At 41.2% G+C, this 25,908-nt stretch overlaps 1 protein-coding gene across 3 annotated transcripts in view; it reads right to left on the bottom strand.

Annotated features, from left to right (window-relative positions):
• The window catches only part of TNS3 (tensin 3), a 197,496-nt gene that overhangs the window by 93,049 nt on the left and 78,539 nt on the right, over positions 1-25,908 (bottom strand). For all 3 annotated transcript variants that reach the window (XM_061464584.1, XM_061464585.1, XM_061464586.1), the window contains exons 5-6: positions 12,906-12,944; positions 5,617-5,658 (exon numbers count right to left, since the gene is read on the bottom strand). In XM_061464584.1, coding sequence (XP_061320568.1) covers positions 5,617-5,658; positions 12,906-12,944 — 81 coding nt within the window. The remainder of the gene's footprint in view (positions 1-5,616; positions 5,659-12,905; positions 12,945-25,908) is intronic.

The following is a 25,908-nucleotide window of genomic DNA, read 5'->3' as shown; positions in this document are numbered from 1 at the left end:
TATCCCTCTGTAAACAAGGGTAAACAAGAGTCTTTTTGGTCAGACAAATTTAGCTGTAGTTGTGGTATGAAAGCCAGCAGGGGGAAGCAATTGCTTCTCCATAGACATCTGTCTTCCCTCCAGCCACAAAACAGTATTAAGGAGCAAATCCACTGCATCCAACATACTGCATCATTGCCCTTTTCCAGGGAATAACCAAGCTGTGCAACTCATTCCTTTGACGTCCTCCTTACTGCTTCTTCTACCATCTTTGGCTTGGGCATCTAGCCCTGGCCACATTCAGAGACTGCTACCCCAGCTTCATCAAAACCCATCCTCAGACGGGACCATCCCAGAGCCCAGGACTTCTTTAATTCACCTACCTCTGACACCAAAGAGAGTGAACTTGTTTATGGATTACCTGGTCTGCCTCAAATAGCAAGTTCATACTGTCCCAGGCTGTGCCGCACACCCTTACAATCTCTCTTCCAGTCCCTCCACAGCTTCAGAGCAAAAACACGACACAGGTATAGTAGAGGCCATCTCACATGCACTGAGATGGCATTAAGGCACCTTCTGCACTAGTCCAGAAACAGAAGGAATAAGAAATAACCTCTGCTAAGTGTGCATCCCCTCATCTATGCTAATAAGCTGCCTCTCAAGGAAAGAAATGAGGAACAGCAAGTAAAAACATAATGAAAATCTCTCAGCATGACAATTGTCCTCAACCTTTCTGAGAACTGAATAAGGGAAGCTGGGTTACAACTAGTAGGCTTACTCCATAGGCTGAGGTCTTCTGCAGTAGAGCGTCAGAAACCGGAAAGATCATGAAGGGACAAAGGGTGAAGGGAGATGAGTTTTGCACCAGATAAATTCATTCACGTTTTATCAGTACACTGATTTTCCTACCTTTTATATGACAGCTCTGGGAAACAATCAAAACCTTACTCTGTAAAACTGCTAGTTTCCAAACCCAAAGTAAAACTAGAAATGTAGGCCACACATGTGCTTAGAAATAGCAGGTGGGATAACAAGTCATTTTGAGACTAGAATCAAAGGCAGGCTAAGGAAGCCAAATGCAGAATCATTCACTAGCCTTTCCCAAGGCTATTGAATTATAATATAATCCAATATCTGCTTAAAAGCTATCTCAGCAGAATTTAAGAACTACTGGTTTCAAGGATGAGGGTTTTTTAAACAGCTGAGACAGCTGTACATCAGCTATCTGCTCCTCCAAGGAACAGTACTACTGAAAACTCACCATTCAGGATCTGACATGCATTCATGCAGCTCATCTATATCTCTCCTGGTCTGCTTCTTGAATGGGAAGATTAACAAGTGTAAGTATCAATAAGTAGAACCTACAAATATCTGAAATGTAAATCAGTGAGTAATCTGTGACTTAACGGTTTCAGAATATATTTTGAAAGGATGACATGGATCTGCTTGGGATATAACTATTTTATTTGTGTCTCTTTCTAATGTGGATATAATTATCAGAAAATGCGATTAGAAAACCTGCCATAAAATTACATGCATTTTACACAGCTTTTAATTAGCTTATGAGGTTTTTTCCACACAACTGTTTGCTGTTCAAGGAGTCACAAATAAAACCATGAATAGAAACACTGCTCAGCAGGAGACATGAATGCATTTTAACATTTTTGATGGTTTTTCAGTACCCAAGCCATGGGCAGGAATTATAAGAAATTCTCTAACTTATTCTAAGGCATAGTAGAACAGTTCTATCTGCTCCAGGGCACTACAGAAAAGACAGGACAATGGACTACACTGACCACTGGGCTGCTCCACCATCCTAATTCCTACTGACACAGTAGTGGCTTTTAGAAGCTACAGTGAAACACATGTTTGGATGTCTTGGATGAGAACCAAGATTTGCATAATCTTTTGGCCTCTGGCTTTAGAATGATTCTTAATGTAGAAAAAGATTCATGCCTTGTGAATACAAATGTCTCTATGCTATTCTGTGTCTATTCCTGCAGTAAATATTAAAAGATTAATGAAAATAAAAATATCTTTTCTGGAGTTGATTCTGCAGAAGTGATTTATCAACATTTCTACTGCAAACAGCTGTTTGTTTGGCTAAACATTGTAGTTTTGTTCTGTATACTGTGTTCCATAAAAATAATGAACTGTTCCCCTGTGTAGTGTAAGAGCAACAGTCCAGACAGACATGCCCCTTGCAAGTAGCAAAAGTTACAGATCCCAGCTTGCTCTCCCCCTGCCAAAAACTCTCCTGACTCTTAGTTGCTGACAAAGCTGCTCCCAAAGTTCTTCCCTATAATACATAGCCAAGGCAGGCGAGGCTCCCCTAAAAGAGCTGACTGTAGGACATCTTTATCAAGATGGTTGGGCACTTGGTTGTAGAGTTCTATCTACCAATCTGTCAGGGCAACAAGGAACTAAGTGGGGCAGGAAACCACAATCATCAGGGACTGCAGTGACAGGATAAGGGATGATGGGTTCAAACTGAAACAAAGGAAGCTCAGGTTAGATAGGAGGAAGACGTTCTTTACTGTTCTATCACTACAGTCCGTCTCCAGCAACCCTGTAGCCCCCTTCAGATACTGGAAGCTTCTCTTCTCCAGGCTGAACAGCCCCAATGTTCTCAGTCTGTCTCCATATGGGTGGTGCTCCAGTCCCTGAGCATCCTCATGGCCTCCTCTGGACTTGCTCCAACAGCTCCGTGTCCTTATGTTGAGGACACCAGAAATGCGCACAGTGCTGCAAGTGGGGTCTCAGGAGAGCAGAGGAGAAGGGCAGGATCACCTTCCTCAACCTGCTACTCATGCTGCTTTTGATGCAGCCCAGCACATGGCTAGTTTCTGGGCTCAAGCGCACACTCATGTTCAGTTTCTCATCAACCAACACCCCCACAGCCAACCTGTGTTGGGCAATCCCAGCTGTGCCTGGGATTGCCCTGACCCAGATGCAAAGGCTAAGGGCTCTTCAGGAGAGAATACTGAATGCATGTAAAGTCCCTATTCAAGTGAGAATGGGGCACAGTTGATGTTTCACTTCTTATACAATTTTACAGATGCAATGGCTGCATCTAGCCCCATGACTGGAAACAGCACTTTCTTAAGAATCACCCAGCCTTGCAACTTTACACCTCTTTTCCAAACAGGAATAGGTGTTCCTACGTCTGGGTTTCAGGTGGGTGCTTTCTTCTCTTTCTAAATGAACTCCTGATGCTCATCTCTGTCACCCTTTGCTACTCCATGGGAAGTAAGCACCAAAACTTTCAGGAAACCTGCTAATACTCAAATAACAACCAGTGAAAAACAGAAGAGGACAAAAGGCACAGCTGAAAAAAAAACTGTTTGTCATTAAGGCTGCCTTCGAAAAGGCTCTGCATGAGCTATACATGTACAGAAAAATCGCAGACACGTATGGCTTGGCTTGCATAAAAAGCAACCAGTACAAATAGAAAGCACTCTGAAGTATTCAGATGTAACACAAAGAAGCTATAAACTTCCAACTAACAATAGAAAATGATCTGCAATTATTTTCCTCACAGTGTATCTCATTATTTTGATTCACATTTGTTACTCTAGAAGCAGCTGTCAAAACGAATTATTCACATGCAGATAAATATGAAGTTTGCTCTATTGGGACTCTTTTTTAGTTAATTTGTCTAGTTAAGGAAGAGTGAAGGAAGAAATAATCTTGTCACTAGACATGTTAGCTGGTCTCGATATTAAGCTTTTTGATAGTCTACTTCCTGAAGATAGGCTCTTCATTAAGGACAGGCTGGGGTGTCACCTCTATGTCAGTGACCAGCTGGAGCGTGCAGAGCTCTGCCTGGGGATGGATGAGGAGCTGACTGAGAGCGTATGGGTCAGGATTAAATAGAGAACCTGCTCAAGATTGTCCAGAGGAGGGCACAAAGATGCTCTGAGGGCTGGAGCACCTCTCCTGTGAAGACAGGATGAGAGATCTGGGATTGTTCAGCCTGAAGAAGAAAAGGTTTTAGGGAGACCTTAGCACAGCTCCCAGTAGCTAAAGGAGAGAAACTTCTTACAAGGGCATGTAGCGACAGGACAAGAGGGAATGGCTTTACATTGACAGAGGGGATACAGAGATGAAGCATTAGAAAAAAATCTTCCCTGTGAGGGTGCTGAGGCACTGGCACAGGTTGCCCAGAGAAGCTGTGGCTGCTTCATCCCTGGAAGTGCTCAAGGCCAGGCTGGGCAGGGCTTGGAGCAACCTGGCCTAGTGGAAGGTGTCCCTGCCCATGGTATGCAGTTGGAACTGGATGAGCTTTAAGGTCCCTTCCTGCCCAAACCAGTCTAGGATTCCATGAATTTAGAAATAATTTTACTGGAACAATGTGAATAAGAGCATGGATCCAACCACAGAGATGACTTCAGTTGCACCCCAGGTAAAGAAACTATGCTGCTAATACAAATGCAATCTCTGTGAAGGTCTCCTGTCTGTGCATGTACTGAAGGATCAGAACTCTTCACACCCTACACTGAATGGCACTAGCAGCACTGAAACACAGATGATACACAAAACAAATGCAACATGCACAAGACTAACACTCTGAAATAGATGCTCATTTACTGCAGTACACAGCACTGTTCTTGAATTGAACAATGAGCTGGTAAAGATCATATGCATGCTGCAAGTCTATCCTGCCCCCTTTTCAATGCTAACTTCATCTTTACAGCGGGGAACCAAATACCTGCCTCACAGTTGCCTACTAACAGTCATCTACAGGCATTTCCCATGATTTAGTTAAAAATCAAAGAAACCTGGCAACTCTGATTGTCATGGTTTAACTCCAGCTGGCAAGTAAGTACCAGGCAGCCTCTTGCTCACTCACTCCCCACCACAACTGTGGAAAAAGGAAAAACCCATGGGTTGAGATAAAAACAGTTTATTGCAATAAAGTAAAACATTATATAAAAAATCATAGTAATAATAATTGAAATAATGAAAAGAGAGATAACAAAAAGAGAGGAGTAAGATCCAAGACAGACAAATGATGCACACTACAATTGCTCACCACCCACCAACCGATACGCAGCCCATCCCAAGCAGCAGTACTGAACATGTGCAATACTTCCATTTGCGGAAATTTCTACATCACTTGCAAGACTGGGTCCTACTGCACTTCAACAAATGTATTTATTAGTGCTTGTAGCAGCAGTAATACAGGAATAATGACACAGGTTTGGGAAAGGGCATTTAATTTGTTTTGTCAGTAACCTAGCACAGGAACTTGAACAAGTAAAGGCTGAAAGACTGACTGTATATTGACCACAATACAAAGACTAATATCTTTCCTGCTGGAAAAAGAGCCCTCTTGTTTTTTTTTCAACTCCTGTGAATACAATGAGCCTATGAACATTTCAATATTTCACTTCTCCCATGCTTGATTTAGAAATAAGGAACAGAGAGTTCATTTCATTGTTCCTGGATAAACCCAGCAGCAAACCCCCCACTAATCAAAGGCTAACTTCACACAGTACAGAAACCAGAGTGAGTGCTTTGAAACTGCTAGCAATGAATGCTTTGTGAAGATGGACTAAAAATAAGCAGCCACGAACAGGAGAATACATCAGGGCAAGGAAAGGAAAGACAGGGAAAGAAAATGGAATTACTTACCGTTCTGGTTACATGATTTTTAACAGCCTCAGAGTTATTAGTCTGCAAAAGGAGACAAGTTAACAAAAATTACTTTAATTTTCCAGGTAGTTCAAGCATATTCTCTAATAAATCTCCTAAAATACACATACAACAAACAAGCACTTCTGAATGCTTTCTACATTCTACAGTATTAATGACCAAACTACGTTTCAAAGAGACACAGAAAAAATGATTTTATATGATCAGCCTGCGTATTCAGGTATTGTAAGCCGGCATGCAGCCACTAAGGGTGCTTTCTCCCCATTACAGCATACATGGAGATGTGTGTGCTAACCGTGTATTCCCTTTTGTATTTTTGCCCAATCTCTAATTTTATACTTTTACATGTAAAACAGACACTTGTGTAGGTACTGATCAAGTGAACTGCCCAGGATTTTCTTTAAGCAACATGAAAAGTCTCTGTTCAAGGCTTTAAAATATGCTAAATCATATCTAAGGAGGTTTAAAATAAACCTTTTAAAAGAAATAAGCCAACCCATTACTACAAAAATCCAACACACCATCAGGAGTATAACCTGCCATCAGTACATGTTTTTTACTTATAACTACAATCAGTATGAAATCAAGGTAATGTAATGAGGAAGTTGAGTGTTAAAACCAGGTGAAAATACCTGCTCAAAATGTTTGCTTAAGACCTCAATGAAGTTAAGATCTGGCATTTCACAAGAGAAAAATATCCTAAATTAAGGATTTTACCATTTGGTATAATAATGGTAATATAATAGAAAACAGAAAATAATTATAAATAAACTAATAAAAAATAATAGAAAATAACAGAAGTATTTAACCTTGAAAAACACTCAAAATGAGAAAACTAAATGACACCAGAACTAAATCAGTGCTGTAGGTCAGATAAGACTGCACCAAAATTCAGTGTTCCCCACTCCACAAGTCTGCAAAGCCCACTGTGTACAGAGCAATGCCTCATGTTCAGCTGCATAAAAATACTGCTTCAAAAAACAAGTTCAAGTTCTGTGCAAAAATCAAGAAGGTTTTGTTCAGAAAGCATTAAAGCTAAACCGGAGCAAGCTACATTGCAGCTGTAGTAACCAGTGTTATCATTACAGCTAACAAACCATCTGCATCTTTGGCCTGCGGGATGCAAAATCATTTCACAATCTGGAAAATCTTGCATAGAATCACAGAATTATTTGGGTTGGAAAGAACCTAAAGATCACCCAGTTCCAACCCCTGCCATGGGCAGGGACATCTCACACTAAACCAGGCTGCTCCAAGTCCATCCAACCTGGCTTTGAACACTGGCAGGGATGGGGCAGCCACAGCTTTCCTGGGCACCCTGTGCCGGCACCTCACCACCCTCACAGTAAAGAACTTCTTCCTTATATCTAACCTGAACTTCTTCCTTATATCTAACCTGAACTTCCCCTGTTTAAATGTGAGCCCAGCACCACTTTTCCTATCGCAAATCAAGAAAAGTAGAAGTATTATTGGTTGATGAAGCTGGAAAAAAAAGGAAAGGAAGGAAAAAAAAAAAAAAGGAGGTAGTTTTAAAAAGTTTGAAGGCATTTCTGCTTCCTCGTCAGTTCAGGAAAGCTGTATGAACCAGAATTGGAGAAACATCTCCACAAAGGTTTCTTCAAAGCTTACAGATTTCCTCACAAGGAGACATGGCACTATGGTTCTGCATGGTGACAAAGCAGGAACTGAAGAGGCAAATGTAAGCCTCCACTGGCTATTTCCACCCTTTGCAAACAAACTGGAGAATAGCACAGCCCTGTTGCCTTTCCCTTCCCATGATGTGCAGGCCCGCTCATGACACAGGCAGCTGCAGCCTGCAGCATTCCCTGGCAGAACTGCTCTGGTGAGACTGAAGGAAGGAGGCAGGAAAGATCACACCAATGGGGAGGTCTGGCAGACTTGGTGTGCCCTCTACCTCCACCACGTCATGCTTGCTGTATGTGTGTAACGCTTTGTACGCATCTCGTGTGTCCTGTGAGCTAAAGTCTTCTCTACTTCCTACATCCAAAAAGACCCTGTAAATAACAGAGCCTGGTATTTTCCTAGTTAGCCACAAGATTTCCATTGTACTGCTTGAAAGAAGAAAAAGGAAACAAATTAGTCATTAGTCACAGAAATCCATTTACAAATCAAACCCACTTGGTGCAATTTTCCAGCAAAGCTTTTGCTGATTTAAGCCGGAAACCAAAATCATCCCTGGCAGATGCAAAATCGTTGCATATGTCACTTCCTAATCCAGCCTAGTCACTGTCACCATCCTCCAGGGAATTTGGAGGTCACACCTGATTAACCCAAGTTAACAATCTTCTGTCTTCCAGCACTGAGGTCCCACTTAAAATGAAACTGGAGAATGCAATCCTTCATCTACATGTCCAACAGCACAAACAGTAATTCAGCCTCAGATTCTTCAAGAAGTCTCTGGCAGGCTCACATTAAAACCAGATGGACTGTGCTCCATGGGAACTGACTGCCTCACTTCTTGGGTTTTCTGGGAAGATGTGTTTAAAAAGTAAATGAATGCAGTGAGGATAAAAATACATGTTATCCTATCTACTGATCTTTCTCAGACAAAGCATCCGTGGAGCACTCAACAGGCTCCATGGAAAAAGGAATGTGAGGGGTTTTGATAAAAAGGACTAATTTTCTTTCAAACAATATTACAGTATTAGAGTACTGAGTAGTCTTAAGGTTTTCTGGTTTCTTCCTGTCTTTCCCCATATATAATTGGGGATTTGGGTTTGTATTTCTTTGTATCACAACGCACTGTCACAAAAATTCACTTTTAATTTGAGAAATGCTGGCACTGGGGTGGACACATTAAGGTATGTGTAAACTACCATAGCTTTCATGGAAAAATGGGATCTGCAATTAGAATGAGGCTCAATTCTGAAGCAATTTTTTTGAGGTATTTTCCCACTCTTCTAATAAGTAATTTTTTTTTTTTTTTTTTTTTTAAACCCTCAAGAAACCAACCTCACAAAAATCATAGAATCACAGAATGGTTTGGGTTGGAAAGGACCTTAAGATCATTCAGTTCCAACTCCCTGCCATAGGCAGGGACACCTCACACTAAACCAGGCTGCCCCAAGTCCCATTCAACCTGGCTTTGAACACTGCCAGGGATGGGGCAGCCACAGCTTCTCTGGGCACCCTGTGCCAGTGCCTCAGCACCCTCACAGGGAAGAACTTCTTCATATCTAACCTGAACTTCTTGTTTTAGTTTGAACCCATCACCCCTTGTCCTATCGCTACAGTCCCTGATGAAGAGTCCCTCTCCAGCATCCTTGCAGCCCCCTTCAGATGCTGGAAGCTGTTCTGAGGTCTCCACGCAGCTTCTCTTCTCCAGGCTGAACAGCCCCAACTTTTTCAGCCTGTCTTCATATGGGAGAAAAAAAATCCCCCTTTTCTCCCACAATCAAATTCATTCTGTTCCCCTCCTCTTTTGAGATGGGCCAAAGAAGTCTGACTCACTGTTCCAAATCCAGTTTTCGGTTCGTTAGGAGGGGCCTGAATGGGAGTCTGATTTTTCCCTTCACAAGCAGAAAAGCAGCTTGCATACTTCAGGAAAATGGAGTTAAACAAAACAACAAAAGCAGAACCACCTCCCCACCCTTCCCAATTTCTATCAAAATAACTCAACTTCCAGCTCAGAATCAGCAAAATAGCCAAACAAACTTTAGTTTGAAGTGATGGTACAACAAAATGTGAGTAGCTGGGTGTCCACTTAATCTTTCCACATTAGAACAGCTGGTTATGAAATGTGGTGTTTTAATGGCAACATCCCAGGTTTGCAGAATTCCTTGGTAACATGGCCGGGGGGGGGGGGGGGGGGGGGGGGGGGAATAGAAGGTCGGGGTGGAAAGAAAAAAGGTTATAAAGGTTAGAGCAGAAAATTCTCTGGTAAAGATCATTACTAAACCAGCCTTAAAACTGACAGACAAGTCATGCAATGATAAAGGCCATTCAACCAAGGGAGTAATCTGAAGATAAGAATCCATCTATGCAAGGAGGTTTGGGCCTTCACTCCACATTTCGTTACTGCAAGACGTTTGGCCGGATGTGTGAGGGGGCCTCTGAGGAATCAAGTTTTTATTTCCTTTATTCTTTTCAAAGATACACTATTGTGAAGGAAGGAAAGGAAAAAATAGTAAAGGAGACAAACTTACTGCCCTCTTGAAGCACCTGAAACTGCACTAGAGGAATTCCTGGAATCTAAAAATTACCTCAAAAACAATATCCTTCCGTTGGCCTTTTAGAGGAATACATGAAATGAAAAATATTTGGAGCTTTAAGGTGAGGGCCTTAGCCTTCTCTTCCTTTTCTTTGCAGCGCTAGAAAAAATGACTTAGTTAAGAAAAATGCCCATACTTGTTAGCAATTTTATTGTTACATTAAAAAATGTTGATTTTAAGGAATAAGACCAACTGGGTAATTCACCATCTTTCAAAATAAGACTTAACAATTCCAGAAAAGGCTGTTTAAACACTTGCCATCTTTGACTTTTATCAGTTTGAAGAGAACTGTTACAGAGGCTGTTAGAGAGGAACTATTGTAAGTCAGCTCTTAGATTAAATAAAGTCTCCATGGCACTTTTACATCACCCTTTTTTCCCCCTTTTTAAAATCTTTGGCTCATGCTACGATGCATCAATGTCCACTGTCACAAATAACCCACTGCCTCTTCATGAAATGAAGTACACCACAATAATTCATTTTCGCTAAACATATGACTTGAATTAACAGAGCTGGAATAACATCATCCCCCTTGCTCCGGTCAGCACAGCAGCTGGTTTATATTTTAGCACCTGAAACTCTTAACAGCTGCATTGGGCTGATATATGAGGGTCCTGATGTCATTACAAAGCTTCAAGATACATAGCTCATGAGAAATTGGAAGCAAGGGCCTCTTTGGAAACAGACATCCAAGCTGAAAATAATCAGTAAACCCTGCATTCTGATGAAAACAAGCATCTGAGTTTCACCAGGCTTCAACAGTCTCCCAACAAAAATGCCAGAGAGTTTAACTACAGTTCCTGCTATAAAACACCTCAACGAGAGCAACAGAGACAACCATTACATTGGCTAAAATATGTAGCACTAACTTAGAGTGCATGTACATGTAGTTTATCCATGTGAGAACTAAGATGTTGAAATTCCTTGGCTGGAATGAATGCGAGTAATTTCACAGTTCAGCAACAAAATGTGATGTGGTTGATTTCAATAGAGTTATCTAAAGATCTCAACTACTTATTCTTCATATTCTCAGTATTTTGTACTCAAAGTAGTTGTGAAACTGCTAACAGCCAATATGGTCACAGATTATCCTCCTTCAGAGCAACAAAAATCTTCACTAAACAATTTACTTGAACACAAGGCAGACTCCTAATCTAAAAATGAAGCCACATTTCACATCAGAAGCAAAACAGATTGCTCCATCTCACTCTCAGTAATAACAACTTATCACACACCATACAGTGAAAATATTTCACCTGCAGCTCTTCCTGCAAGAAATTTAAATAGAATTCCACCCTTTTGCCTAAAACTAGTAAATGTTTTATTCAGGGGCTGAACATACACCTGGCTACATCCCTGCTAGTAAACTAAAACAGGTTAGGCCACTTTTGCCATTCAGACTGTCCAATTGTCAGGAGGTCACAACGTCACTCAGGCCCACATCAGCAGCAATGCCCCATATTCACAACTCATATAAACCAAATTAAGCCAGAATCATTAACAGTGATGACTGGTAACAAATCCCCCAGGTTGCTGGATGTTTAAAATTGTTCCCAAATCACAACAACAAATTTTCTACGTCAGAATCAATATTCAGGTTCTGTGAACAACACAAAGGAAATAGCAACCACAGTTGCTAGTACACATCTAACACTGTGAAGCTACAGACATAAGGAAGGATTTCTTTTCTATTTATACTTTTAGCAGTAATGTCATACAGGATCCTCAGACTCTGACGTGGGTTAATTCATAAAATTACTGGGTCAAAATTAGGAGATAACATCCCATGGGTTGATATCCACATTCCTCATAATACCATTAATCACCGATTCAAACAGAAAGGTTTCCAGCCTTTCTTTTAAGTGATAATAATTAAGAAAAGCATGAACCAACACTTTTATAGCACCTTCTTACTTTTGTAGTTCATATTAGGCAATTACCATTACCATTATGTTTTTCTATCAGGGAAATCAAGACACAAAGACTTGCAAAGTGACTTGGCCAATTCACACAGCAAGCCAGAAGCGGGTTGCGGGATTCCTAATTACCAGTGGCTGCATCACATACCTACAATACCCAGAGTTCTTGTCTGATGCTTGGGCATCAGCTGTTGGTTGATGTGTCCTAGTAATGACACTAGCAGGTGGCAACAGTGGTTCAATAAATAACTCTTACACCCCAACCTCCAGGCCTCATTCACACTAGTCTTGGAGCTAAAATAACCAAATTCAGTCACACAAGCCAGAAAAGGCTTACCATTTTCCTATCCTGAGCAAGTGTGGGTTAACTTAGTGACACATAGTGACAGGAAAAGGGGAAATGGCTTTAAACTGACAGAGGGGAGACTGAGATTAGACACTAGGAAAAAAATTCTTCCCTGTGAGGGTGCTGAGGCGCTGGCACAGGGTGCCCAGAGAAGCTGTGGCTGCCTCATCCCTGGCAGTGTGAAGGCCAGGTTGGACAGGGCTTAGAGCAACCCGGTCTAGCAGAAGGTGTCCCTGCCCATGGCAGGGGGTTGAACTGGATGAGCTTTAAGGTCCCTTCCAACCCAAACCAGTCTGGGATTCTAGGATTATAACTTGTCTCTTCCACCACGAACAAAGATAATATACCGCAACCAAGCTGTCCACTAGTTGTACTTTCAAATCAACAGGAGACAGCAGCATGTTGAAACAATTAATGCCTTTTTTCATTTAGAATACGCAAACAAGTGCAGATAGTCTAATACAGACAACAGCACGTTTGCTGCATCACAGGCAAGTCACCCAGCTCAGTTTAAGAAGAATCCTAAAGAGCAGAAAACATTTTGCCCAGTTAATCCTTAGCCTTGCAAAACCCTCAATTAAACAACCAGATTTCTGCATGGGCCAGGACACAGTAACAAGCTTCAGGAATAGACCTTTGATTTGCCAAGCCCTCACAGGGAAGGGGGATGGCACAGCACTGAAATAACATGAGATTATATGAGGCTACGGGAATAACCTAACCTATAACCTAATAAAACCTGATGGGTATCAGTAATGTCAAAATACTTACCAGTTCGTAGTTACTTGGAAAAAAGCAGGGTGTCACCACCTGGAATAAAAAATAATAAAATAAGGAAAAAGGGTAATTCCTTTGGAGATGACCCAATCCCATTGACTGAGCTCCCTCAGGCGGAATCAAAGGGGCACTAACCAGACCAGGTGCAGAACGTGAGTGTCCAGAGCTGCTCCCAGCTGTATTACTTTCTATGAGCTCACTGAAAAGTTGCCATCAGCTTAATGTTAACTCAGTGCCCCCCTCTCATGCTGTTGTCAGTGAAACAAGCTGAAGAGTAATGCCTTTCCTCAGGTCACATACTGCAGGGAAACGGAGTGCTTTCTCACCCCCTCCATCCTTTGCAGCATACTTCTAATACAAGTTTTACACTAAGTAAGTATCCTGCTTTTCTAGTACTCCGGAACTTCAGCAATTCCCAATACCTTTCCCTTGTTCTGGATTTTTTTATGGGGTGTGGGCTGAGCAGAGTAAGCACAACACATTCAGTGGACTCACAATTTCAGAGGCTTGGCTCCAAGTTACATTATGGAGAACATGTTCTGTGTAAACCACACCAAAGGCAAAAAAAAAAAACAAATCAATACAATACAACCAACCTCATTTGAATATTCAGAACTCCAAGAAAGGAAGGAAAATAATTACTGATTTGGATTAAATTATGATCTAGGGAAAAGCTTCTTTCTAGTCTCATATGACAAGTACTCTCAGACCTTGCACATAGAGTCAGGGGACTGTGGTTCATCAACTGACACCACTCAGCTGAGTTTCAGTGACAATCATCGTGCAGGTTCACTTTAACAAGCACCTTGAGGTTAACCCAAATGAAAACTGTTGTGGTTGCCCCATCCCTGCCAGTGCTGGATGGAGCTTTGAGCAGAGTTGATTACTGAGCAGAAGGGACCTGATGTGCCGTTTATAACCCTTAGAATAATAAAAAGATGATGTAGTCCATGCAACAGAGCAAGCTGCAAGAGCAAAGAGAAACTTCAGTCCTGTAGGCAGCACAAAGAAAAAGAGATAGACCTGACTATACCAGGACCACTCTGGTCTAAACACTCAGGAACAGCTTTTTTAACCACTAGCATGGAACGGATGGTGTTGGCCTCCATAATTGCTTGTGAAAACAGATATATATCCGATTCTCAACACTTCTTAAATCACACAGTACTTATAGAAAGAGGAAAAAAATAAAAGAGGAAGCACACTGATTTTCATCTCCCAGCCTCCTCGTGATCTCCATACTATCCCTAAAGAAAACAGGACAGATACGAACCCTTGAGGGTTGTCTGCTGCATCCTCCAATTCCTCAATGGACTTGCAGCTCCTTTCATGACTGCCACTTATGATTCACTAATCTATCCAAGCCAACACCACACCAAACACATGGAAGATGTTAACTAAGCTGCTATGATAGCATTCCCACTGTTGAAAGCAAAGACATCTGCCTCTGTGACCTCCTGCCTGACACAGCATGTAAAACTTCCTATTACAAGCACCAATCCTCTTTTCAAGCCAAAGCGTCAAACCACCAGGCAGAGCAGTCAGTGGCAGGAAGAATCCTGTACCATCACCATGAGCAGCAAATACTGCATCTATGGAGGAAAGACTGTCCCCAGGTGTCCTGACCATGCCATTACCTGGTATTTAACTAAAAATTAGGTTATGCTAGTGCTCTCATTAGCAACACCTAAGGTTAAAACAGATGAAACCTGACATTTCAGTAATTACTTTCCTCTCACTGCCTATAATAAGAGGGAATTCATGGAAACACCAAAAGCAATTTGCAGGCAGAGATGAACTGATATTACACGTTCATATAATTAACGGTAAGAACCACTGGGGAATAAAACTGTCAGCACTGGAGCACATAATGTCATCCCTGCACTCTCCCTTCCCTCCACTGTTAAAACCCTCGAGGAATCAAGCACTTGGACATCCACTGGAAAAGAATTTCAGCAGACAGTTACAGCTCTTTTTTGGCAGATCTGTGGAATCTTTTTTCAGGCAACTCACACTGTCTCGGGGCTGTAAAAAGATAAGAGCTCATGTTAGTGGTAACACTTGATTTTGTCTCCTCTGAGCTTCACAATGCTTAGAACAGTTACACACAGCCACCTGAGTTCACAGACAAGACTCCATCTTCTTCTGGTTGTGTGTCTTTCGTGCTTGCTTTTTACGAAGATCAACACTGATGTTAGATGGTTCTGTTCTAGGGCTACCAAGAAGTCACATAATGCCCATTCTTATGCATACAGCAATCCCTACGCACACTGCCACGTACCACTATGTTCAACTGTCACTCAACTGCAGAGCACTCCAAATGCATTATGCAACCAAAGACTTGGATGCACTGCTACTGTTTTCAAGCTACAAAACTCAATGCAAGACACACTGAACTACCCAATGTGCACTGACATTTTTTTCCTGCTCCATATACACAAATAGCGTATTTCTTCCCAGAAGCAGCAAAACAGCCAAGATCTCTATGCATCTCAATTTTAGTTCCATAAGCAGTTGCAGCAAATTCTTCTGCTGTTAATCTCGACACAGGTTAGAAGCAAAATAGTTGACGTGTTCATAGATAACAGAGGCTATCACGAGGTCTAGGTGACCTAAGGCGAGGATATATGAGTGACTCCAGCTCTTTCCTGAGTGGAAAGGGTTTCAGACGTACCCAAACAAGATCAGCATTTCAAGAGTACAGAGCTGGAAAGCAAGATTTCAGGACTTCAATCCAGTATCAATGCAGAGACAGAAAATGGAGTATAAATGTCTCATTCATTGGTTTAAAAAGTCACAGACCCTGTGTATCAACTGCACAAAAAATACGACTTCAGAAAGACTTCTGATCCCCCAACTGAAGCTACAGCTAATCTAAAGAAAGGCATTGCAACCAGCTTTCAATACTATCTTTACTCTGAATGAACTAACATTGCTTAGTTCCACACAAAGTACATTTAGCTTCTGCATGTTCACGTATTAAGAAGCAATACCAGAACATGGGAATGCCTTGCCTCATTTTCAGACGGTTACCCAAGCAGTGTCCAGCACATACACACACATGCATTTAGGCACAGCAGTCTGCCCATAGCCAAGCAAATATTGGAAAGACAAACTACCTGTTCTTGCATACACGGTTAATATGGAAACACTTTCCTGGTGCACCACTTCCTGAACCGAGTCTTAGTTTGGAAGAGTCCCACATTGACAGAAGAAGACTGAAAATAATTACTTTGATGAAGAATTCCAACTCCAGTGAATCTGTGGGTAATTTTCCTTCATACGACTGCAACACCAGTCACATCAGTTAATGAGTAACCAGTCAGCAGCAGATAAATGTTAACTCAAACAAGAAAAAACGTCAACAAATGGCATAATATCTGGCACTAAGGAAATAAGATCTGGCCTCACTTGCTGGAACAGACACTACAGTGCTTCCCCTCTCTCCCCTTCGTTTCACAACAGGTGATTTGTTACCTGGCATTTACATTGCAATCCCTTTTTTTCAATCCCAGATGCACCTTTCCTCTTTATCCTCATTACTTTTTATTTTCTTTTTGCAAGAAGGAGGTGGTTTTTCAGAGGAAGAACCATCTTCAAAGCATGTGCCAGTTGCTACCAAAGGTGCATTCAAAGACTACATCTCAAACACTATCACACTGCTTTTGGAAAAGCATTTGGATATAACTAATCACTTTTTTCCTAATCTACAGTTTCCTCAAGTAAGAAACACTGGCATGCCTGCCACAGATTGTGTGTAGCATAAAGGATGTGCAGCAGGAGGAACCTTCATCCAATATATACACATGAGCTGCTAAAAAGCCCGTTCATTCTAGTTCACTGCTGATCATGTTACAGAATTGATGAGAAGGGGTGAAAAGAGCAGCAAAATGAACCCACTGATATCCTCTAAATAGCATAAAGTTACAGTGATGTTAGGAAACCTTGACTGTTGTATAAATGACTGTCAGGAGCCTAAATGGTAAGCTCATGGAAATAGTTTATATGCATCTTTGTGTATGTGTGTGTATATAAATATACACACATATACGCACACACAGAGAAATTTCTCTGCCTATTTTTATCCTTTTGACATCTGTCAGTTATCCCACCCCCCAAAACACTCTGATCATAAATCCCCCTCACTAAGGAAACAAACTAAAGGACACTGAGTACACCTTCAAATACCTGTGCTCTCAAGGATACAACTTGTAACATGACAAAATTCAAAATGTAAATCCAAACTGTGGAATAAAAAGGGATGTTATTGGGATCTTAATGTGGGGTTCAGAACCTTCAGTCATATACAACTTCTTTTACTTCTTTTTTAAACAGAGCATCTCCAGTTGTGTGGTTTAAGTATCTAATTCTTTTGTCCTGGAGACATCAAGTATCCTCGACACTTCATGCCAGACAGAACAGCTCCCAAGTGTGCCCAAACCCACCGAATTTTCTTACTCAAATTGAGCATTTTGGGGCAGGCTGAAAACAGCAGCCTTAAAGGAAGGCCTGCCAAACACAACATAAACTGAGTGAGCACTTTGGAATCATCAGAGTATTTTAATAAATAAGATACAATTCTGTTCTCAAAAAGAAAAGAATAGATACAGCAAAATCAGCATTGAGATTCAGTGCATCTATACACTATTTCCACCCTCACTTCAGAGCAACAAATTCTTTGGGCTGGTGGAAACAACCCTCCTCCTGGATTATCCTAAAGCACTTCTGAAGCTAAGTGTGGAAGAAAGAAGAAAAAAAAAAGCACTCTAAATTCCAAAGACAGCTACAGACGAGATACTGCTGATGGGCTTGGCTCATGATTATTAATAAAATGCAAAGATTTGATCATATATAGTATGATCATACTGCAAGCATAAGTCAAGTCGATCAGAAAAGCTTGCTAACACATTACATTATTTTTCTCACCTATTTCTGTGATAAAGTTGCTACAGGGAAAGATAGCACAAACACAGCCAGGAGCTCTCTGAATCCAAACCCGAATTCCAACAGTGATATTTTAGCACCATTTTATTGATCTCTCAGCTTCAGGATTTGTTATTTGCTGAAATCAAGCTAACACTACATGTACCCACTTCAAGGTGTAAAGATCAGCTGAAGCTTGATTAACTCTCCATGAGTTTCTTGGAACAAACCTGTGACTGAGTACAGTAAGATCTAAGCCATGTTTCTACAGTCCTGACCCATGCACAACTCCTTTGTCTTCTTCACATTAATGCCTCATGAAACAAAATCCGAAATTAGCACCTGAAATGTAAAGTCAGATACCTTCAAGAGGTATTTCAGAATTTTGTATATTTATTTATATGCAAATCCCTATTTCCCAAGAAAAAGCAACAGTTGTTTCAAATTAAGTCACTGAAGAAGCCTTTCCCAAGTAGCAAGAAATGCAGTTATCCCGAGATGCAAAACTTTATTGTTCACAGATCTTTGCCACCTCTAAGTCTGGCTTTCTTCCATGCTGTGACATTTGATCTTGCAAAGTCACAGTCCTGAGCTACATCATGCATGTTGTTCTTCCAACTCTCTGAAGAACTCCAATTCCAATGAAACAGAAGAATCCTAGAATCAGAAATGGTGAGGTTTTCCTGATAACTATAAACCAGTAACCAGAGATAAAGTTCTTTCCTTTATCACATCACTGGATTTGCTCCAAGAGAGTTCAAAAGCAAAGGCCAAGAATCTTGGGCAGAACTTGGGTGTAGCTAAAAGGGGTTAAACCAGCCAGCAGGAACCAAGATCCTAAAACTTGATTTTTATTGGAATTTGCACTAGCCCTCTGCACTGTGGTACAGTCTGACAATCTAAACTGCAAATAGAGTGCTAGCTACGGTCCCTCCCGAGTTAATCTGTTTAACCACAGGTTTATGAAGTGGGTTGAAATGATGTCATGCTAAAATGAGTGCAAAACCATAATATCTTTGTTTAAAATGTCTCATTTTGCTACTTCTTTAAACAACAGTTACAAAAAAAAAATCCTAATTTTGTCCATTGCATACATCTTTGAGAGACTTTGACTTCTGCTTTCCCTGTATCAGATATGACCTCTCCAAGACTAATTAGATACACATTCCTCAGGGAACTATGTTATCCTTACAGGGTTCCAGGCCTATTTATATTGGTATAATCCCTATCTGAAAACATGCTTCATTTGCAAAGTCCAACAAATCTTACAACATTACCAGACAGGGAGGGCCCAAGCAAGCAAATGCAATAGAGTCCCACAGATGTTTTCCTCTCCCAAAGTAACAAACTACCAGCACGGATTAGAGGTCTCCTGTACCTGTACAGAAAGGATCAGAGATAGCCAGAAAAATAGATGGGACTGGTAAAGAGGTTCTTCCCCAAATCAGCCAAAACAGGAGAGGGCAGGGGAGGAACAAACAAACAAAAAAAACCAACTCTCCTAACATATTCTAAGAATTTGTAGTGGAAAGTTCCCATCTGTCACGAAAACACAACTTATCCATATTTTGGTGCTGAACAAAGAAAAGCAGAAATCGTTCCATTTCCTTCCTTCTCTCACATCTTAGCCTCTTTCCCCCTTGAACAGCTAGATTTATTTTCAAAAGAAAAATCAGCAAAGAAACAAATAAATTGTATGTGTCCCAGCTGGGTCTTGCACAACACAGCCAGCTCTCTGAAACAGTATGTCTAAATGAGAGTTCTTATCTGAAAACACCAGCATACTTGAAAATACTTTCTCAGTTTTGGAAAGCCCCGAGAAATTAACTGCCAAATGCACAACACTCCAGCAAAGCACTACTGCTACTTAAACAGTGCAAGGTTTATGCCCATAAAAAGCAATTTCAAGTCCTCATGTCCCTCAATAGCTTACAGTTCTGGTTGAATCTGAAGGTTTTATTCATCACACCGCTGAATACAGTGGTATTGGATCTAACTTAGGGCATTTTACAAACAGGAGGATCTCAAAAATCTCTTTTCCTCAACCTTACACAAAAGAAGGGTCTTTCTTCCCGCTCCAAAAACACACACAAGAAATTGTTATATGCCAGTGCACCATACGTTTCTCTCATGAGAATCTGTCTCACTGGATACTCATACAGTATCTGCCTTAATGCCCATCCACTGCAAGAGCCAGAGTCCAGCGTTAGAACCTCAAGAAGTCTGCCCCAAGTAAGTGCACGGTTTATTCACAAAACAGTCCAAGAAGTACCCAAGTGACAAAATCAGTAGAGTCTTTCAGAGAGCCAATACAGCCTGTGCTTTAAGTCTCCAAACTGAAAATACCTACCACATTTGTGTCTCTCTCTCTATATATATACCTATAAATAGGTAGATCGGAAGTTCATAGAATCACAGAATGGTTTGGGTTGGAAAGGACCTTAAGATCATTCAGTTCCAAAGCCCTGCCACAGACAGGGATGCCTCACACTAGATAGGTCGCCCAAGGCTCTGTCCAGCCTGGCTTTGAACACTTCCAGGAATGGAGCATTCACCACTTCTCTGGGCACCCTGTCCCAGAGCCTCAGCACCCACACAGGGAAGAACTTCTGCCTCATATCTAACCTGAACTTCCCCTGTTTCAGTTTGAACCCATCACCCTTGTCCTATCGCTACAGTCCCTGATGAAGAGTCCCTCTCCAGCATCCTTGTAGCCCCCTTCAGACACTGGAAGCTGTTCTGAGGTCTCCACACAGCTTCTCTTCTCCAGGCTGAACAGCCCCAGCCTGTCTTCACAATCCAAGTTGCACATGCAACCCAGGACCAAAAGCAACACTCATTATTATTTTTTATTGCTGTGATTACTGTCAGTCTCCCTTCTATGGTGCTGCTAGTCACGGTTTTTACAGTATTTCATATTTACAGTATTTAGCTTTTTATTTCTATGCATTCTTCTGTAATCGTATTTGTATTTCCTAGACTATTAAAGAGACTAAGAAAGAAAAAGATTAGGGTTTCACAAGGGACTATGGATTTTGGGGCAATCGGGAGCCGCCTTCTAATCCTCTTCAACCAGTAACAGCTTAACCTAAAGAAAAAGGAAGAGCAGGGTCAAGAGAAGAACTGCACTTTCTCAGACACAAATGCTTAGAAAGAAAGAAGAGAAAAAATACAGCCTTGAAGAAACGCAGCAGGACAAAGAGTCACAGAAATGTTTGTATCTTCTGTGACTGGAACAATTTTGGTGGTTTATAAATTGTAAAATGCTACACGCATGTTGTAAATCTGTTATTTCTCTATAAATAAATGACCAGAATGTGAAAGTAATAAATTGTTTGATCTAGCTTTACCATCATGCAAGTAGCACACTACAGCTACGTGTGCTGAATAAAATCCAAACATAAATTCACCTTACTGAACCTGGGAAAAGGCAGAGCCATCTGCCTAGGACACTGGTTTCTTTGAAGCGTCATTTCAGACTAGCAAAGAATCAAACTGTATTATGTAAAGAAAATGTCTTTTTGGCTTAAGGATAGCAGAAATATCTTGCAGGTTGAATTAAGGATACATGGACTATTTGCTAGGCAAAGGCATAAAGCTGGATCACACCTGACTTGGCAGAAGACTTCAGCAAATACTTATGCTGATTGATTATAAGAAAATTTAAGCATCTGCTTACAAACTCCATAAAATCAGTCTGTTCTCAAGAGGGAGAATTAGCACACAAGAAACAGGTCAAGAAAATATGGTCAAGACATATCCTTTCCTATTTCCAGTCTTCCCACAGAACATGAGATAGAGACTGGTTTTCAAATTCCCAGACTTCAAAGAATGAAGTTTGGCTGGAGTCATGAGATGATGCCTTTAAATGTCCCAGCTCTATACCACATCCTAACTTAAGAGGAAAACATGGAAAAAACAGGATCCCAGGACAAGAAGCTAACCGAAAGCCTTGTGGTGGGACAAACAGGTATTCCTCCATCATACGCAGAGACATGCCCTGAGACGAAGCTACAAAACAGGGGACACGAGTTCCCAGAGCAAAATCCAGAACAAAGCCCTGGGGCACTGGATGTGTTTAGCTTCAGAAACCTCAGGGAACACTAAATAGATGAGTACATCTGAACAAACAGCCATACAGAAACATTGCCAAGTTAAACACACATGGTCCGAGGCAGTAAAAGACAGCAATTACCTACATCTACTGGGATTTGTACAGCAAAACAAAATTATTTCAGAATTCATTCTTATGGCATTTTTCAGAGTGAAAACAAAAATGTTGACTTTTAGAGAGAGTTTTAAAATACAGTACATACAGGAATAGCAAGCACTTTCCTCTGGAGTGATTTTCTGCCCCCATTACTTCAAAGAAAAAAAGCACAGATGACTAAAGCACAAAAACCCCAAAATATTCAATTGAGATGGTATTACATGCTGGTATAAAACAACTATTTGAAAGGTTTGCCTTAGTTCTAAATAAACTTGCTGCAAAACCAATTATATTACAATAGCTTAATCTATGCAATGTCAATGACAAGTTTGAGGGCCTCCCAAGAAGCATCACTATGGTCCAGCAAGCTAACAACATCCTAGTACCATTCAAGAAGGGCAGCACTTCTACGCTCTCTTTTGTATCAACACGAAGGAAGGTATGGTTCATCAGTCCTCCTTGACAAGTACACGTGTCAGCAGGACAACACCTCACTACGGATGAGTATGTACAGCCAGAGTAGTAGAAAAATCGTATTACAGGTACAACCATGTGTCCTTCTGTTAACATGTAGGAAGTTTCTGAGGCTAGAGCAACAGAGCTGCCCTAGCTCAGCACTGCCAATGAACACCACACTGAGGGGTGCAGAAGCAGCCCACTGAGCAGCGCACAAGTATCCTGTTTTGGGCTAGGACAGAATTTTCTCCCAGGTAGCTGGTGCAGTGCTGTGTTTGGGCTTTAGTCTGAGAACAGTGCTGATAACACACTGATGGTTTAGTTGCTGCTCAGTAGCACTTACCCTGATCAAGGACTTTTCAGTCTCATGCTCTGCCAGTGAGGAAGGACACAGGAAGCTGGGAGGAAGCAGAGACAGGACCCCGACCCAAACTAGCCAAAGGGTTATTCCATACCACAGCATGTCATGCCCAGTGTAGAAACTGGGGGAGTTGGCTGGAAAGGACTGATCACTACTTAGGTCAGGCTGAGCATCGGTCAAGTGGGTGGTGAGCAATTGTATTGTGCATCACTGCGGTTTGTTGGTTGGTTCGGGTTTGTTTGGGGTTTTTTTTGTAGCTTTCTCTCTCTCTCCTTGCTATTTCCCTTTTGATTAATAATAGTAATATACTGTACTTTATTTTAATTATTAAGCTGTTCTTATCTCAGTCCATGGGGTTTACTTTTTCCTCCTCTCCATGCCATTAAAAGGGGCAGGGGGCAAGCAGGCATCTGCACAGTACTTGGTTGCCAGCCAAGGTTACATAAGAACAGGCAAACCAGCTGTCCTGAGAGACTGCACGAGAGCAAATTCTTCTACAGACCCCAATGTACACCAAGACCTCTGACGTTGCACTGGCATGGATGCAGCAGACAGCTTCACAAATAGGGTTATGAGAGTTCACCCAGGCTACAGGAGTTAAGGGACATCTTCAGAGCAGACTGATCAACCAGCCCCTTTGCGGCTCTATCTCCCAGGACCTGATTAGATCACTTTAGCCCTGCGTAATCTCACTTCTTTTCATCTGAAAAAAAAAAAAAAACAACAAAAAACACTTGCCTAGGAGACTTCTTCACACATTCATTGCCTTCTGCCTGAAATACTGCTTCCTGGCATCTGGTCTGAATTTCTGGATCCCTAATTTCCACTGATTCATCCCCATAGGCACACACCCACCTTCCCCTTCAGGACTAAATTGCAAACAGTAACCTGACAGCGGTGGGTATCTCGCTAAAGATTTTATATCCAGATATCCACTATATTCACTTTTTTTGTTTTGTTTTCTTTCCACAGACAATTCCCAGACAGTGAAGTTAGGGCTTTCAGTGCCGTTTTGCTGTTGTTGTTGGGTGTCTGGGTAACTTTCTTTTACAGTTCATCCAGTTTTTCTGCTGATATCCATCCACACCATCTAGTAGATTTACACTACATTATTTAAACTATTATAATCTTCCTGCAACTGATACAATGGCACCAAAAGCAAGTGCCTAAATTGGTGCAAACTAAGCTCTGCTTCTTTTCTGAAGTTACAAAACCAAAATATTTTCTTCCAGTGTTTTGAAATATCATAACACAACACTTGCCTGCATTTGTTATTTTGCATTCATTGTTGTGTCAGGTGCAACTGGAAAACCCTCACAGAACCAATTCAGGGTTCATCCCACAGGGCAGCAGGGCATCCTGAACAGTTCCAAAACGTGATTCTTCCTTCATTTGTCTTGTCTGATTACATTCAGAGTCCACTTCGGTTTTGGGTCTACATAAACTTGGTTTTCACGGATAATTTGTGTACCAATAGCTTTTTGGGTTTCATTTGCAAGCATAACAGTAGTATTGTCTTGACAAACCTCTGACAGCCTGCATTGTAGTGTTGTCAGTGTAAGGCCTGAGCTGATTTTTTAACTTGAACACATTTATGACATCTACTTTGTTATGGGGCTTTATGGCTAGACTTGAACATAATAATGCTTTTATGAACACCCATGACCCCAGTAGTCTTTTGAGTAATGGTTAACCATGCTGATGCATTATTCTTTTCCAAAATAACTACAGGCTCTCAGAAGTACAATGTTCTTCGTCCTCATTCACACCCTCTCCATGCGACTATCAGCTGACTCAGTGCTTACACAGTTTGTCTGTGTTTAACTAATGCAAAAATAGTTACACCCCATAAACTGTGGACAGGGTAGTTCTACAGACAATGCAGGGGGTAATGCTTATCTTGGAGATAAAATGTATTTCAATGAGAAGAGATACTTCCAGATCAGGCGGTGCCCATGAATCTCTTTGCACATACACATGGATCTGAATCAGTGCATACGATTACAGCTACAGGTATTCTCAAGGTTGCCTGCAATACCCTTAGATAGTCTTTAGTACATTCTCAGTCCAGAGAATGAATCACCAGGATCATTCCTGCCTCTAAATAATTACCAAATGAAAATATAGATGCCATTACAGGCAATAAAGGCACATACTCAGATCTGAAATGGGATGAATGACACAAGATTACATACAACTTTGCTGTGAGCCCCATGTAAGTAGTCAGAAAAGACTCATAGAAAAAATGTGAATTTAAGCTACTTGCTGGCTTACGAGTTCTCCAAAAAGAAAACATCTTCTTGTAAGAAATAATTGATTATTACATTTGGTCTTGTTCCCATGCCTTATTTTTCTGTCTTCTGCAATACATGCTAGTAATTCCTTTTCAATTATTCTAAATTCATAAAATATACCAGTATCTTGATGATAGTTACACTACTATATACTTTTGGCACTCCATATATTAGTCTTTTCAACACTCAACACCCGAATGTCTGAGAATATAAATACCAGTTGAAATCCAGTTTCCTGTTTTTTAAATAATTTTATATGTGTGCCATGTGTTGTCTCCAAAACATGTTTCCCGAATTTTTTACCAGTCTCCAGCATCATTTATATATCACCACTTCTGGAAGCCCTAGATATTTGTAGCACCTACTCAAGAAGATCTGCAAGCTACCAACGTTATCAACAAATGAGATACTTTCCTATGGAAGCTGGCAGAATTCTATACTGCAAGTGCTATTTGGAGAACCAAAGCTACTGCGCAAAGATCACTAACATCATCTGGTCTCATAAGTATATCTTTCTGCCAAACTGTTTCCCTTTTACTTCACCTGAAGTGATATAAGTTAGATATAAGGAAGTTCTTCCCTGTGAGCGTGCTGAGGCGCTGGCACAGGGTGTCCAGAGAAGCTGTGGCTGCCCCATCCCTGGCAGTGTCCAAGGGCAGGTTGGACAGGGCTTGGAGCTACCTGGTCTAATAAAAGATGTCCCTGCCCATGGCAAGGAGTTGGAACTGGATGATCTTAAGGTCCTTTCCAACC

This window comes from Pezoporus flaviventris, unplaced genomic scaffold (genome assembly GCF_033815535.1).
Source record: "Pezoporus flaviventris isolate CSIRO_AGI_PZ_B2104156 unplaced genomic scaffold, CSIRO_AGI_Pfla_v1 ptg000037l, whole genome shotgun sequence".
Lineage (NCBI taxonomy): Eukaryota > Metazoa > Chordata > Aves > Psittaciformes > Psittacidae > Pezoporus > Pezoporus flaviventris.
This window is presented reverse-complemented; position numbering and strand designations above follow the sequence as displayed.